This window comes from Pyrus communis, chromosome 5, assembly GCF_963583255.1.
Source record: "Pyrus communis chromosome 5, drPyrComm1.1, whole genome shotgun sequence".
Taxonomy (NCBI): Eukaryota; Viridiplantae; Streptophyta; class Magnoliopsida; order Rosales; family Rosaceae; genus Pyrus; species Pyrus communis.
In genome coordinates this window covers 15,754,688-15,769,774 of record NC_084807.1, presented here as the reverse complement: position 1 = coordinate 15,769,774, position 15,087 = coordinate 15,754,688, and the positions used below count along the sequence as shown (strand labels likewise).

At 38.6% G+C, this 15,087-nt stretch overlaps 3 protein-coding genes across 3 annotated transcripts; 2 read left to right on the top strand and 1 right to left on the bottom strand.

The window, feature by feature from the left end:
- The first annotated feature begins 1,942 nt into the window (after positions 1 to 1,942).
- On the top strand, positions 1,943 to 5,719 carry LOC137734019 (cell division protein FtsY homolog, chloroplastic-like). The gene is made up of 10 exons (XM_068473260.1): positions 1,943 to 2,278; positions 2,376 to 2,480; positions 2,667 to 2,737; positions 2,816 to 2,871; positions 3,161 to 3,198; positions 3,322 to 3,442; positions 3,533 to 3,615; positions 3,713 to 3,795; positions 4,420 to 4,488; positions 4,734 to 5,719. Exons 1-7 carry the CDS (start codon positions 1,973 to 1,975, stop codon positions 3,544 to 3,546), a joined length of 711 nt encoding a protein of 236 aa, XP_068329361.1. The 5' UTR covers positions 1,943 to 1,972; the 3' UTR covers positions 3,547 to 3,615; positions 3,713 to 3,795; positions 4,420 to 4,488; positions 4,734 to 5,719.
- A 105-nt stretch (positions 5,720 to 5,824) lies between these two features.
- On the bottom strand, positions 5,825 to 7,978 carry LOC137735646 (uncharacterized). The gene is made up of 3 exons (XM_068475089.1): positions 7,629 to 7,978; positions 6,943 to 7,089; positions 5,825 to 6,120 (listed from the first exon to the last, which is right to left on the bottom strand). The coding sequence occupies exons 1-3, from the start codon at positions 7,875 to 7,877 to the stop codon at positions 5,977 to 5,979; spliced, it is 540 nt and encodes a 179-aa protein (XP_068331190.1). The 5' UTR covers positions 7,878 to 7,978; the 3' UTR covers positions 5,825 to 5,976.
- A 5,063-nt stretch (positions 7,979 to 13,041) lies between these two features.
- LOC137735400 (elicitor-responsive protein 3-like) lies at positions 13,042 to 15,074 on the top strand. Its single transcript, XM_068474827.1, has 5 exons — positions 13,042 to 13,251; positions 14,150 to 14,215; positions 14,297 to 14,423; positions 14,542 to 14,665; positions 14,778 to 15,074. Exons 1-5 carry the CDS (start codon positions 13,185 to 13,187, stop codon positions 14,862 to 14,864), a joined length of 471 nt encoding a protein of 156 aa, XP_068330928.1. The 5' UTR covers positions 13,042 to 13,184; the 3' UTR covers positions 14,865 to 15,074.
- Positions 15,075 to 15,087: the final 13 nt, after the last annotated feature.

The window sequence follows — 15,087 nt, the reverse complement described above, 5'->3', positions numbered from 1 at the left end:
CTATATTATTAATATTTATATAAAACAAAACTTATAAAAAATAAAACATAAAAAAAAAGGTGTGATATCCACACACCCTTTTTGACTTCTCACACACCTCTTGTTAATTTCTGTCATTTGATCTTCTTCACTTCATCCGATCCGACGGCTAAAAATTAGAAAAGTGTGTGAGAAGTAAAAAGGTGTAACATCTCACATCGTCCAGGGGAGTGGATCATGTAAGCCTTATATGTATATTCTCATCTCTACCTAGCACGAGGCCTTTTGGGAGCTCACTGACTTCGGGTTCCGTAGGAACTCCGAAGTTAAGCGAGTTCGTGCAAGAGCAATCCCAGGATGGATGATCCACTGGGAAGTTCTCGTGTGAGTTCCCAGAAACAAAACCGTGAAGGAGTGGTCGGGGTCTAAAGCGGACAATATCGTGCTACGGTGGAATCGAGCCCGGGATGTGGTGGGGGCCCAGGCCGGAATGTGACAATTTGGTATCAAAGCTAATCCCTGGCCGGAAGTGTGCCAACGAGGACGTCGAGCCCCTAAGAGGGGTGGATTGTAACATCCACATCGCCCAGGGGAGTGGATCATGTAAGCCTTATATATATATTCTCATCTCTACCTAGCACGAGGCCTTTTGGGAGCTCACTAGCTTCGGGTTCCGTAGGAACTCCGAAGTTAAGCGAGTTCGCGCGAAAGCAATCTCAGGATGGGTGACCCACTGGGAAGTTCTAATGTGAGTTCCTAGAAATAAAACCGTGAGGGCGTGGTCGAGGCCCAAAGCGGACAATATCATGTTACGGTGGAGTCGAGCCCAGGATGTGATGGGGGCCCGGGCCGAGATGTGACAAAAGGGGTGTGTGAATATCACACCCCCTAAAAACAAAGAAGATCCATCTTCTTCTAATCCCCATCCCACCTCGTTGCATCAAGCCTACACCACCTTGCCCGCTTCCAGAGCAAGCAAAAACAGAAAAAAGGATGAATGTCAGAGATCTGAACCTAGCACCCTAACCCACCTCGCTGCTCATGCAACTCATTTATCTCTCTCATCTATTCTCGTGCGGAATCGAAACCCAAATATCACTACCATCAGACAAAATTAAACAAGTAATCAAGGTTGGGGTATTGGGCTTGCATAAAGGGAGAAGAGGGGTGAGATCCGTGAGAGTGGGTTTGCAGCAACGGGTTGGGGAAGGATCCATTAGGGAGGGGCAGTGATCTGATTAGGTTTCACAAAAGAAAAACTAAAGCTCTACTCTTCCTTCTTAGTAATTTCACAATAAACAAAAATAGAGCTATATTCTTCCTCTGAAATTAAAGAATTTTTCCTTCAAAGATTGTGTTAGGATTTTAAAATTGAAGTTCCCAACTGGATTGTTGTGAAAATTGGAAACAGGTGACAAGTTCTACAGAAAAAAATCCCTCAACTTGATTTGGTGGGTTCTGGGCAGCTGCAGAGGCTTCTTGCTTTGTTCTTTACGACAGCCAACTTCTGTTTTTCTTTTGTTTTTTTCCACATTATAATATTTAATTAGACTTGTGGAATCCACTTATGTGCCACATCAGCACATAACAGAATTTTTGACAGAATTGTGACGGAAGAACCACATTGTTTTGCGACGTCTATTTTCAAGGATTACACTTATCGATTTTGAATTTCAAGGACCATCTTGATAAGATGGGTCAATTTTAAGGACCATTTATGATAAAAACCCATATCATTTTATTAGATAGTCGGGGAAGCAAAGATAAAGCGAAACAACAGCATAGTCGGAGGAAATAGTTCAGGCAAACGCCTGCAAAGCGGTCTACTCTGTGACTTTTATTTAATTTGATATATACTTTTAAAATTATTTCCCGCCTAACACGACGCCGTTTCCGAAAGCGCCAACACAGAAGAGATGACCCACTGCAAAATTTACCACATTATCTGGTATCTGAAAAACAATCCAACCTCAGCTCCGAGGGCTCAACAGCAATGGCGTCGCCTTTGCCGTCCTCTCACCCTCCTCGTCTCTCACTCCTCTCCAAAACTTCACCGCCTCAGTACCACCGCCTTCTCCTTTCCCCGTGCCGACCCGACCATTTCCGGTTCGAATGCCGGGCGGGGCAGACCGGGTTCTTCACCCGGCTCGGCAGGCTTATCAAGGAGAAGGCCAACAGCGACGTGGAGAAGCTCTTCTCGGGATTCTCAAAGACTCGCGATAATCTCGCTGTCGTTGACGAGCTCTTGCTCTACTGGTACCTCGCCGACACCGATCGAGTCCTCGACAAACTCGAAGAGGTTTTCTTTTTATCCCTGTTTGTTTCTCGGGAAAAAGTTCCCCTCAATTTTCCGGGGAAAATGTATTAACTATTAAGTGTGTTCTTTTAGGTTTCAGGCTCTGCTGGTATCCGATTTCGGGCTGAAAATCACGATTAAGATTGTGGAGAGTTTGAGGGAGGATATAGTTGCTGGGAAGCTGAAATCTGGCAGTGAACTTAAGGTAAATCCTAACAGCTGACAAGAACATTAACATTGTCTCTCCGAAAAGTACCGAAATTCTTCCAATTATATAGGAGTTAGGTATATGAATTTGGTTGATCAATCGAATGGAGCGCTTGTTAAACGTAAGTTAATTGGTATGCACGTAAAATGTAATAATGTGGTATCGGGATCGGGATGTTTGTAGGATGTGTTGAAGAAGAGTGTGCTCGATTTGTTAACTATTAAAGGGAAAACCGAACTTCAACTCGGATACAGGTGATGAGCTTTCTCGAGTTTTAGATGTTGTGTCCAGCCTTAGAGTTTAGTTGTGGTTATTATTTGTTGTGTTATCAGGAAACCGGCTGTGGTTATGATTGTTGGCGTTAATGGACGCGGGAAAACATCTCTTGGTAAGAATAGAACTAGGCTCGTATCATGTGCTCTCTGCTGATGTCTTAAGACACATTTTGATTTCCAGCCTATTTAATCTGACGGCATGCATATTTGGGAAAACTTAGTGGACATGAACTCAAGTTTAAGAAACCTTTAATCCGAACTTCATAGTGAGTCAGTGACACATCACTACAAAAATCCAATATTTGCGGACTGTTTTCTTTAATATACTCTCAGCTATCTGTGGTTTAAGTGATCGAGGACCCATTAAGATTGATAATGATCTGATCAACTCTCCTCATGCAGGAAAGCTCGCTTATAGATTGAAGATTGGAGGGGCAAAGGTGTGACATTTTCATCTGTTGATTGTCCTGGCTGCAAGGAGTTGGCTTCGTCCTTTGCGAGTAAAACATTCTTATTTCAGTGGCTTTGTGGTCTAAATCCATTTGTGATTTCAAATTGGCCAGGTATTAATGGCTGCAGGGGATACCTTTCGAGCAGCTGCATGTGACCAGCTGGAGATATGGGCCGAGAGGACAGGGTGTGAGATTGTTGTGGCTGAGAGAGAGAAGGCCAAAGCAGCATCAGGTAGGTAGACAACTTGGATTGGACAGACAGATGAAATTTTATTTTCTTTTTCAGTTGACATGGTATAACTACTGACATATAGTGTTAAAGTGCTTTCTGAATAGTTATTTCTCAGGCTGTGAAGAGAGGGAAAGAACAAGGGTATGATATTGTCTTATGAGACACCTCTGGATGTAAGTTTGTTCGAGAACCTTTCATACGTCTGTTGAACTGTTTATGTAAATTTGTGAGCTTAGCTGATTCATCTGCACTTAATGTATATAACTTCAGGTCTGCACACTAATTACAGCTTGATGGAAGAGTTGATTGCATGCAAGAAAGCTGTGACCAAAGTCATGCCTGGTGCTCCTAATGTAAGCTCAGCCGTTGGACACTTTTATCATCTTTCTATAATCCAGTTTGAAAATCTAGGCATGTGAGCGCATATACTTCCCCTTGAACAGAATAATTCTGAGTATAGTATGTTCTTTGATAGTGTATCATGTCGAAAAATAGTTCTTGCAAGATGATGCAGTTGCGTCCTTGGAACCAATATGGGTCCATGAATAGGATACTGTGAATGGTAAAATCAAGTCTGGTAAAGTGATAGCTGAGGAAAATGTTAGAGATATTGTATTTACCAGAGACCTTCTATTGTATTAAAACAAGGAACATCTTTTAACTACTTTGTCATGCTCTCAAACCTTTTGCGTAGTGTTTATTGGTGATATGTAACCGTGCCTCTGAAAATCTTACCTTTTTATGCCATATTTCAAATAACCTGTTTGTGCTATTATTAACACTTCATACTTTCATTTCTTTGATTTGTGAATCTATCTATTCATGCCTGCCACTACCATATCCATCCGTGTATTCTTTGATTTGTATGTGCCCAGTTTATTCTGTGAGATATCTAGTAACTTTTCCAAATCCATACAATCTGTCTTGTGACACCTTTTTCTATATGTGCCTGTCTATATTTCTTTTAATACATGCAGGAGATCCTACAAGTTCTCGATGGGACCACGGGTTTAAACATGCTTCCGCAATCAAGAGAATTCAATGAAGTAATGTTCTTATTGTTTACCTTCTGGATTAAGATGGTTGATTATTCTTCGCATGATCTAGTTTGTCACAGGAGTGTTTAAGTTTGTTCCCTTTTGTGTTTTCGGTGCAGCATGTTATATTCCAGTTTTGTCAGTTAGAATAGAACTTAGATATTTGATTGAATATCTTGCCCTTAATCTGTACTCTAATTCTTTGTGCCACTTCATTTGTGTTTTGATTGTTTGCCTTGTACATATTGTGACAGATTGTTGGTATAACTGGTTTGATTTTGACAAAACCTGGTTTGATTTCAGACAATCACGATTATTATTGGTCATGAAGTAGTGCTACTTTCCGCCATATTGGTGCTGTAGGATGAAAGCTAAGGTTTAGTGTTGATGCAAAATTGCCAAGCCTTAGGTTGCTGGGCGGTTTCCGCCATGTTTTCTCTTGCAATGTTTTGTCAGTGTATATTATTTTGGTGCAAAAGGTTCAAAGACCCTCTGTTTGGCCAGGGACTTTAACTACTAAGGAATTGGTCTCTCCATTCAACCTTTCACTTCTCTCCAAAGCAGCAGCAGCATTAAACATAAAAAGCTCCAATCAAGTCGGCAAAGTCTCCCCGATTAGCATCGTATTCCATTATCGCAGGAGGAAGCAACTCTTTGAATACTAATTTGAAGACTAAGCCGTCTCAACTTCAATACACAAATTGTACGATAACCACTTTCATCTTCTTCTCCAAGTCGTCTTCAGACTCATTGTATGGATGATATAGCCCGTCGATCGGGAGGTAAGTGATTACATGGCAGCCTCAAAGGTGCAATAGGTGACAAATATTTAGTCTTTGGACATGACATACACCGGTATACACCCCTGCAAGTGCTCCCCACTCTGTTCCAAGTTCAAACTACGGTATGTCAAAATTGCCCATGCATCGTCTTCTTCTGATACTGCTGCTGCTTACCTAAGTGAGGAAGATTTCTTGAGCTTCACGCGTTGCAATAAACGTCGATTGATGGACCTGGCCTGCAAGCCCGTGGCAGAAATAACAAAGGCTGGCAGCTGAAGAGGTTCGTAAAGGAAGAAGCTCTCCCCCGTAGGATTTGTGGTTTTGTACGAGTGTTACTTGGATATAGAGATGTTGAGGAAGGTCCTCAGGAATTGTTGGTTGCATTAGTTTTGTACTTTGTTTCGAGGGAATGCCGAATTAAGATCCGTAAGCTTGAAATGAAAGATACATTGTTTACATACCAGTGAACTGTAGTGTCTCGGCTGCACGTCCCACATCTCCCAACCTTTTCTTGCGCGAGGGGAGAGAGATACGGAGTTGGGGGATATGAAACTCATGTAGAGAACGTTATTTTCGTACGCATAAGCGTACATATAATTAGCTCCAATGTTATATGGACATAAGATCCGTAGAGAGATTTTTACAAGATATGCAATAGAAATGTGCCAACGAGGTACAAATTTGGGTAAACAAATAGAGAGATTTGACATGCGAATCATAATTTTGCAACAGGCGTATGGTAGAACGTAGCACGAGCAGTGTAAACCAAGCGCCCGGTTTTCTTGAGTTTCAATTCAAGAGCTATCACGCTCAGATTTCTTCCACTCCGAACAACAGTTGCATCAACTATCACCTCTTCCTGTAAAAGTCCCGTCAGGTAAAGTAAAAATCGAAACAGAAAGAAATGAACAGCATGAATAACGCAAACTATAATCAAAACAGAAAGAAATGAACAGCATGAATGTCGTGGTTAGCTGATTGCACCTTAACCGATGTCCAAAAACAAATTGAATACCTGCTTAATTTTTTTAATAGTTTCATCAAAGTCTGGGAGCATTGTGTGCAACTTGGGCAGTTATTCTTGGAACCTATACCTAAACAGAGTTTGGGGGTTTCAAAACCACTATCAGCCTGAGTCAATCAAGTATGACACGGCCACGATTATGTCGTTTAAGGTTTGGAAACTTAGCACCGTCTGTATATCCCAATGTTTGGCCCATTTCAGTTGGTATCACAGCCTGTAATAACACAATTCCACATTGGCATCTTCAGAAAGTGGATTCAAAGTACAGCGAGCAACCTTTTTTTAATTAGTAAGAGATTTTATTAACAAAAAGAAGAAACGACTCAAGAATGACAGAAGTATAAGTTCTCTGCATCAAGATGCACGAAAGGCAGACCCTTGACATTCAAGGAATTGCACACAGAAGGTACAAATCCTCATCACAATTTAAAAGTTTTAAGCGCCAACAAGATCCAAAATCCTAATTTCTTCCTTTGACATTCTATACCAATACAATTACCATTTGAAATGCCTCAGAAGACCATTCGATCTCCAACGAAGACAGCTAAATAATCTATAGTAAAGTTTTGAATTCATTTCCACTCTATTGTGGCATGTGCATCAAACTTTATATAGCGACATTTAAAAAAAAACAAATGTAAATTCTACGGGACTTACATTCTTTGTTGCACTAGAGAGGTAAGAAATGCTCAGTTCCCCCAGAAAAAGCTCCTTATCATTAGCCACGACAGTTCTTGCACAAGCTACGGACGCAACCTCAGCAACAGCAGCAATAGCTCCTCCATGAAATCCGGAATAGAAATTCTGCATATTCATCAATAAAACATCATTACGTTTGTTAGGTTTCAAAGACAACAAACCAAAACAGAAGAAAATTAACCCAAAATACAAGAACAATTGAAACAGACGTCAAATTGAAATACAAGTGCACATTAGTGAGCAAAATGGCGGAATTCGATGACGAAGTTAATAGCTTTGAAATGGAGTCTAACAAAGCATCTTTGCTTTGCTTTAGATCAAAGTCTCAATCAGACAAGCTAATAGAATGGATCTAAGCCGATCATTAGTTTGGTTACACAAACACCCTTTTAAATCAAGCAACTTTGTCTTCCTTCCCTAAATTTTCTCAGCAACCAAACAAGCACACAGCTCAATTCAGTCAAACCCGTTACCAAAAACAATCAAAACCCAATTCAAATCAAATAAATCCCAAAAGGGTCCAATCCTATCCCTCAAATTTTCCCACTTTTGGGAATAAATAACCCATTTCTAGAATTTTCTGAGCAACCAAACAGAAACACTGAAAACTAAAAATTGAAACAAAAGAGGGGAAGATAGATTACAGTGACAGCAGGCTTCACAGATACGAGGCAGGTGACACGACCACGGGATATGTGAAGGGGCTTCAGGAGGTCACGAATGATGTCGGAGTAGGTATCCTTTCTAGCATCGAACTCATCTGGGACAGGGTCCGAGATCCCAACTCCTTGTAGAAAATTCAGAACTCTGATTACGTCTTCCCGAGGAATGTCGTCTGCAATTTTTGCTGCGGAAGCGAAGTCCTCTGTGATTTCAATGGAGGGTTTCACCATTTTTGCCCTATTGCTCCTGTCTCTCTGCAACTATTGAACCAACTGCATGTTAACAATTGGAGAAATGTTCACACCAACACCAAATGGATCGTCAAGACGCAAAACTTAAGTTTGAACTCGTCCAAACTTGTTCAATTGTTGGGCTAATATATATAAAAAAAAAGGGTGTGATATATCCACACCATCCCTTTTTACCTTTTTAATTCTTAACCGTCTCATTGGATAAATTGAAAAATATCAAATGATAAAAATTAACAACGGATGTGGGAGAAGTAAAAAAAGATATGTGAATAACACAACCCTAAAAAGAAAATTTGTTTAAACTTATTTTTTGTCAAATTTAGCCTAGAAAATGAGCCAATGTTGGCTAGGTCCCAGTTGTTAACGTTGCCAACCACTTGCAGAAAGACTAATGACTATTTTATTAATCAGATGACTTACATGGTTGGACCACTTGTTCACCAACAGTCCAGATTCAATTTAAAAAATAATCAAATTTATAAATTTATTTGTTGGGGGACTTTAGTTTGAGGTGGATTAGGGCTTTGTGAGTACTCTTTTGCTTCTCTTGATTCGTTTTTGTACCAAGTCACAGAATATTTCAAAAGAATTAACACGTCTTAGGAAATATTCCAGTTAGATCAATGACTCAAAGATAGCATGATTAAGTAAATAATGGCTTGCTCAAGTGAGGCATGGTGTGTAAACTAGAAGTTTATTAGTTTAGCATGAGAGAGAACTTTGCACGGTTGCATGATATTCTAGGTTCATAGGGTCTAAAAAGGCTTCTGTTGACTGAGAGGATTGTCAAAATCAAATATGCGCACCTCCGTGGGGGTGGTTGAGTACAAATCCGCATAATCCTGAGCAACCTGCAAAACAATAAAACAACCATAAACAAACCTTAAGTCAGGGGGTGTGTCAGCCAAAGGCTCTCCGACAGTTAAGTTTGTGAATGATTTGAGACTCAGGCAGTAGGTAAGAGAATTCAAGTGTATAGATTACGTTACCATAGATGAACCCTAGATGTGTGTATTTATACCGTGGAAATGAGACATTTTTAGGATAAAATCCTCGCTCTAGGTCGGGAGAATCTTAAAGGATATCTAATAAGTAGATATTGCATCCTCTTAGGAGCGCACGCCTATCTTTAGATTGTAGGGACTTCAAGACTTATAGGACTTGATTGTGTCCACATCCAGATCAGACCGTGTGTCTTGTGGAACAAGCATGGTCATCTAGCAGACTCCACATATTACCTCGTAGTAGAGTGATAGTGGTACCCTGCTTCATCTAATATAGCTCCGGGCAGAGCTGATGAGTCCATGACCGGACTTCTAAGGTAACAGTATTCGGATTAGCCTTACTCCAGCCTTGGAAAATCATGGTCCCACAAACCCTATAACAAAAAAGGCATTCCACTTCTCAATTAGCCAAAACAGTTCACATGACATACATGTCCAAGTTTAAACATGAAACAGAGGGTAGCAAATGATTTATTCGGTGCACGCCTGAAGCATGGTAAACCCCCAGGTTCAAAAGATTCAGCTTCTTGAAAGAGGAAGAGAAGGCACACCTGAATCTAGATGAAATCATTCATGAAAAGGAAATGAATGACGAATCCACAATTCATGAATTTGTACTTCCAAAAAAAAAAGAAAATGTCCTTGATGAGACACACGTCCCTGAATAGATAAAAGTACATGAAAGCAAAGAAATCTCCATTAGATATACATGTAAAAATGAATTGTGGGATCAAAATGAAATAATCATTAATGACATGTTTGCATTCGCAATAGCCATTGAAATCATATTAAGCGATGATATTGAGCCCCGCTCTATTGATGAATGCAAACAAAGACAAGATTGACCTAAGTATAAAGATGCAATCTGGGCATAATTAAATTCCTTGTAAAAGTGAAGTGTTTTGGATCAATAGTTCAAACCCCGCCCGGCGTGAACCTTGTAGGTTACAAATGGGTACTCACAAGAAAGTGCAATCAGAAAAAACAAGATTCCAAGATATAAAGCACAACTTGTTGCAAAAGTTTATTCACAAAAACCTAGAATTGATTATGATGAGACATACTCTTCTGTAATGGATGCAATTATATTCCGTTATTTAATAAGTTTGGTAGTTTTAGAAAAACTTGATATGCAGCTTATAGATGTTATCACCGCATATCTATATGAAGAATTAGATATTGATATCTATATGAAAGTCCTAGAAGGACTTAAGTTGCTTGAAACGACTAACAAACCACGAGGTATGCTCTCAATCAAATTAAGGCGATCATTATATATATGGGCTAAAATAATATGGACGAATGTGGTATAATTGTCTCAATGATCATTTGATCAAGGAAGGATATACAAATAATGTCATTGTTTGTTTATTAAGAAGTCAAACTCTGGATTTGTTATAATGGCAGTATATATCGATGGCATGAACTTAGTCGGACCTCCTACAAAGCTCACCAATGAACTTAGTGGGAACTCCTGAAGAGCTCACCAAGACTATTGAATATTTGAAAAGCAAATTTGAAATGAAAGAACTTGGGAAAACAAGATATTGTCTCGGCCTGCAGATCGAGCTTGTGCTAATGGAAATTTGGTTCATCAATCAAATTACATTGAAAAGGTCCTAAAGCAATTTGGCATGGACTAGGCTTTTCCACTTAGCACACCAATGGTTGTTCGGTCTCTTGACATTAAGAAAGATTTATTTCGCCCAAAAAGAAATGATCAGATGGTTCTTGGTCCAAAAGTACTATATCTTATTGCAATAGGTGCTTTATTGTATTTAGCACAATGTACTAGACCAAATATAGTTTTATCAGTCAACTTGTTTAGTAAGGTATAGCTTTGTTCCAACAATTTGACATTGGAAGGGAGTTAAAGATTTTTTATGATACCTTCGTCGGACAACAAACATGGGCCTCCTCTACTTCGAGAAACCCATAAATGACTAGAATCTTGTTAGATATACAGATGCTGGTTTTCTCCTCGATCCTCATAAAGCCCGCCCACAAATTGGATATGTGTTCACGTATAAAACTACAGCAATTTAATGGCATTCAACAAAGCAAACATTAGTTGCTACATCTTCCAATCGCTCGAAAATACTTGCTCTACATGAAACCAGTCGTGAATGCTCTTAGTTAAAATCAATGCTCCATCACATCTGGAATTCACGTTGTCCACCTTCAAAGACAGACGCTGTTGTCCAAATAAAGGTCAGATTCATCAAGGGCGATAAGACTAAACACATATCTCCAAAGTTTTTCAGTGCACATAAGCTTCATAAGGCTAAGGTTATTGAAGTCAGACAAATTCGTTGTGTACGTTTCATAAGCCAGAGTATGATATCGAATTACGCCGGCTTACCGATCAATCAAATTGAAGAATGCATAATCATAGGGAGATACACATCAGGGGAAACATCTAGGACACATGCATGCTGTACTTTTTTTCTTTTGACTAGGATTTTTCCCATTGGATTTCTCTTATCTAGGTTTTGACGAGGCAACATAAACATACTTAACACTATATCAATTATCCAAGCAAAGTTGTACTCTTTTTCCTTTGCTATGGTTTTTTCCCATTGGGTTTTTCCTAGCAAGGTTTAATGAGGCAAATGATGTTGATATGTGGACATCCAAGGGGGAATGTTGTGAAACTTAGTAAATTAGTAATGCCACATATGTAATTAAATGAGGAAGCAAACCAAATTAGACTTTGGTGGCAACCTTTAAAAGTCTTAGGTGAAAAGTCCTAGGGTGGTGATTTTCCTTCATGCATGTAGGGTTGTGTCGGATCTAAACACCTATATATAGAGGTATGTGCATTTTGGGTCCAAACAATGTGTAACCTCATTACAACACATAAGATCAAGAGTAAAAGTAATAATACCAATATCCCTCCCCTCTCTTTACCTACATCCTTTGTGTGATACAATTACGAAAGTAAACATTATGATACATTGCCTCCATTTCATTTCTATCTCTAACAAATGTTATCTCCCTTCACTTTTACCTATTTATAGCAGACGTAATATTATTTCTGTAGTCTTGAAGTAATGGCCATCCCAGAGTCAAAGGAAGACCATTTCACAGTCAAGCAATGGCAGTCCACCGAGGAGTGGAGCATCGTAAAATGGTGACAAAAGAAGGAAAGCAAAAGAAAAGCCTCCTATGAAACATGCTAAAGGCAGGCTTAAATAACGCAGGGTTTTCATAACCCATAAATATTTGCACGTACATTAGAGAAGCTTAAATAATATATGCTCATAGCTTAAATAACGCAGGTATATGGGAACAAAAACAGGTTTAAATAAAAAATCCACTAAAACAATGAAAATATGAAGTCTTATCTCATGAGAAGTTTTTGAAACATCAATCTCGTGTTTCATTCGTCAAAATAAATTTTCTCAATTAACATGTTTGTAGTTTTATTGGTTAGGAAGCGTTTTTAGTTTCATTAGTTAGGATTTTATTCAAAAACGAAAGGTGAGAGAAGTTTTGAGGGTTGAAGAAAATAAGTAATACGTTAAAAGGCATTTGAGGTGTATTTAGAATTTTTTTTTTATTATTTTAAAAAACCTTATAAGGTGAAAGGTGTCATTGCATGGTAGGGTATATAATTAATTTAATATTAAATTTTAATATAAGGTACATTCAACATTATGTGGGATACTAATAGAAAAAGCCATTAAAATAGAAATATATGATACAAAATTTAGTTATAAATATAAATATATTAAATGTACTGTTTCTAATGCTGGGTGGATCTATTTGGAAATGGTTAAGTATTTTAATTATAAAATTTGTATGTTGAACGTAGTTATTTTATTATGGAAATAACGATGTGGATAAAAATAAAAGAACATTGGTAAAATATTAAAAAAGAATTAAGTTTCAATCAATAAAATACAAAAATAAGAGATGTGAACATAATTTCTCGTCAATAAAACCTATTTGGAAATTGAAGTATGCTAGTCAAGTAACGTAGCATGTCCAACTTAGCTGTTACATAGGGTAATATAAGATTCTGGTATAATAATGCGGTACGAGATTGTAGTATAATAACGTGGTACGAGAAACCGATCCAAGTCAACAAAGTCAACTCCCAATCAGATCCATACAGGCTTGGCAAATTGGCAAACAGATTTAAATAGCTGACAGGTGACGACAGGCCAATGATTTCTTCCTAAAGTTATTGCAGCTTAGAAACCTGCATTCAAACGCGTAGACTTTCTACTCCCTCTTCTCTCTTTCTGTGGATTTCAACTTTCTCCGATCCAAACACATGCCTCTCGGAACGCTTCAAGTTCTTCTCGTCGATGCCAAGGGCCTCGACAACAATGACTTTATGGGTAATTATTATCTCTCCCCACTCTGTCAATGTTTGTGTAATATTTTTATTCATATATTTCTACATGCTATATATCCTGAATCTTCCATCTTCCACTTTAGTTTATGCTGATCATTTTTCTGTATGTATATGTAGAAACACATATATATGAGAAAATAATTTCTGGGTTGCTTTCTGATGCATCTGTGGATCTCTACTTTTTCCCAGTTTTGCACTTCTGGATGAATGCTTTTGCCTGATTTTTCCATACGTGTGTGTATATCGGTATATGTATATTTGTTAAATCTTTGATGCCGTAACACAAAAGAAAGAATTACTGAAAGTTTCTGGATCATGTTCTCATTGTGTGCGCCTATATATATACATGTGTGTGTATCAGTGTGTGTGTGTGTGTGAATATGTACACATATATATATATATATATATATATATATATATATGTATATGTATATTTGTTAAATCTTTGATGCAGTACCACAAAACAAAGAATTACTGAAAGTTCTTAATCCATTTTCTTAGATCCATCGTAATTTTAAAGTGAAGCAGAAAAGATCTATCTATTTTTCACTGTTTTTCTTTCTCGTCAGTAATATTTATGTCTACTTGATTTACCTTCCTCTTTGACATGTGGGTGATTTGGATTTACTTGTCCTATAATTCATCAATTGTTAGCATAACAAAAACATGGTTTGTATCATCCTTGGGGTTGTTTACGAGTGCTCTTCTAGCTAGCCAATTTCCATATCAGTAGACATGTATCCGGTTAAAGCTGATTAACTGTCTTGAGTTGGATCGAGATTTTTGTACGCGATTTTGGAATGTTTAGAATCTGTCTGCATTGAATTTCTGAACCTGCTTGTTATGTATGTACTAATGGGTTGAAGCTTTATGATGAGCAGCTGACATGGATCCCTATGTCCTTTTGACTGTAAAGACCCAAGAGAAGCAAAGCACTGTGGCCTCAGGTAAAGTTCTATTCTTCGTGACCTTTTCAGCGCATTCCTTGCAGTAAAGATTGTGTTATTAAAAACTTGTGCATGCTGCAGGGCAAGGATCTGCACCAGAATGGAATGAAACATTTCTATTCACCGTCTCAGATGATGTTTCCGAACTTCATTTGAAAATCATGGAGAAGGATAACTTCAGCGCGGATGATTTTGTCGGAGAAGCAACGTGAGTGTTTCCCTTTTTTTCATCCTTTAGTTTGTATACCGTCACTCGAAAGAAGTTTGCACCCTGTTCTGTCTGGTGCTGGCTGAGTCTGGTTAACGTACGTGTGGTGTATATGCAGCATTTGTTTGGAGCCAGTGTTCAGTGAAGGAAGCCTTCCTCCCGCTGCATACAATGTTGTCAACAAGGACAAAGAATTTTGCGGAGAGATCAAAATCGGACTCACATTCGCTCCTGAGCCTGAGGTATTACTACTGCTCAGTCTGCTCATTTCGTCTATTTGTTTCGTTTCTGCATTCACGTTTACTTTTTTCAGACTCTGGAGTGTGTTTTACTTCACTGTATTCTTGGTTGCAGAGAAGCACCAACGTTCCTTCTGGAGGGTATGGTGAATCTGAGGAGAGCTATGGCGGATGGAAACAATCGTCTTACGGGGAGGAGTAGGGCTGTATCGGATGAGGAAAGAGAAGCTTCAGTGATGTTGGAGGTTTATGTTTTTTGGTGTGTTTCAGTGTTTAAACCTACATATTTATGTGCCTCAACTTGTTTGATGGACTGAAATCATCCGTCAAGTTGGTTTTGATTTCCATTGTTTTTGTAGTTTCGTTGTTTGCTTGCTTTCAAATTTTTTCTTTCGCCGACATTCTTAGTCAGCACAGCACAAAAT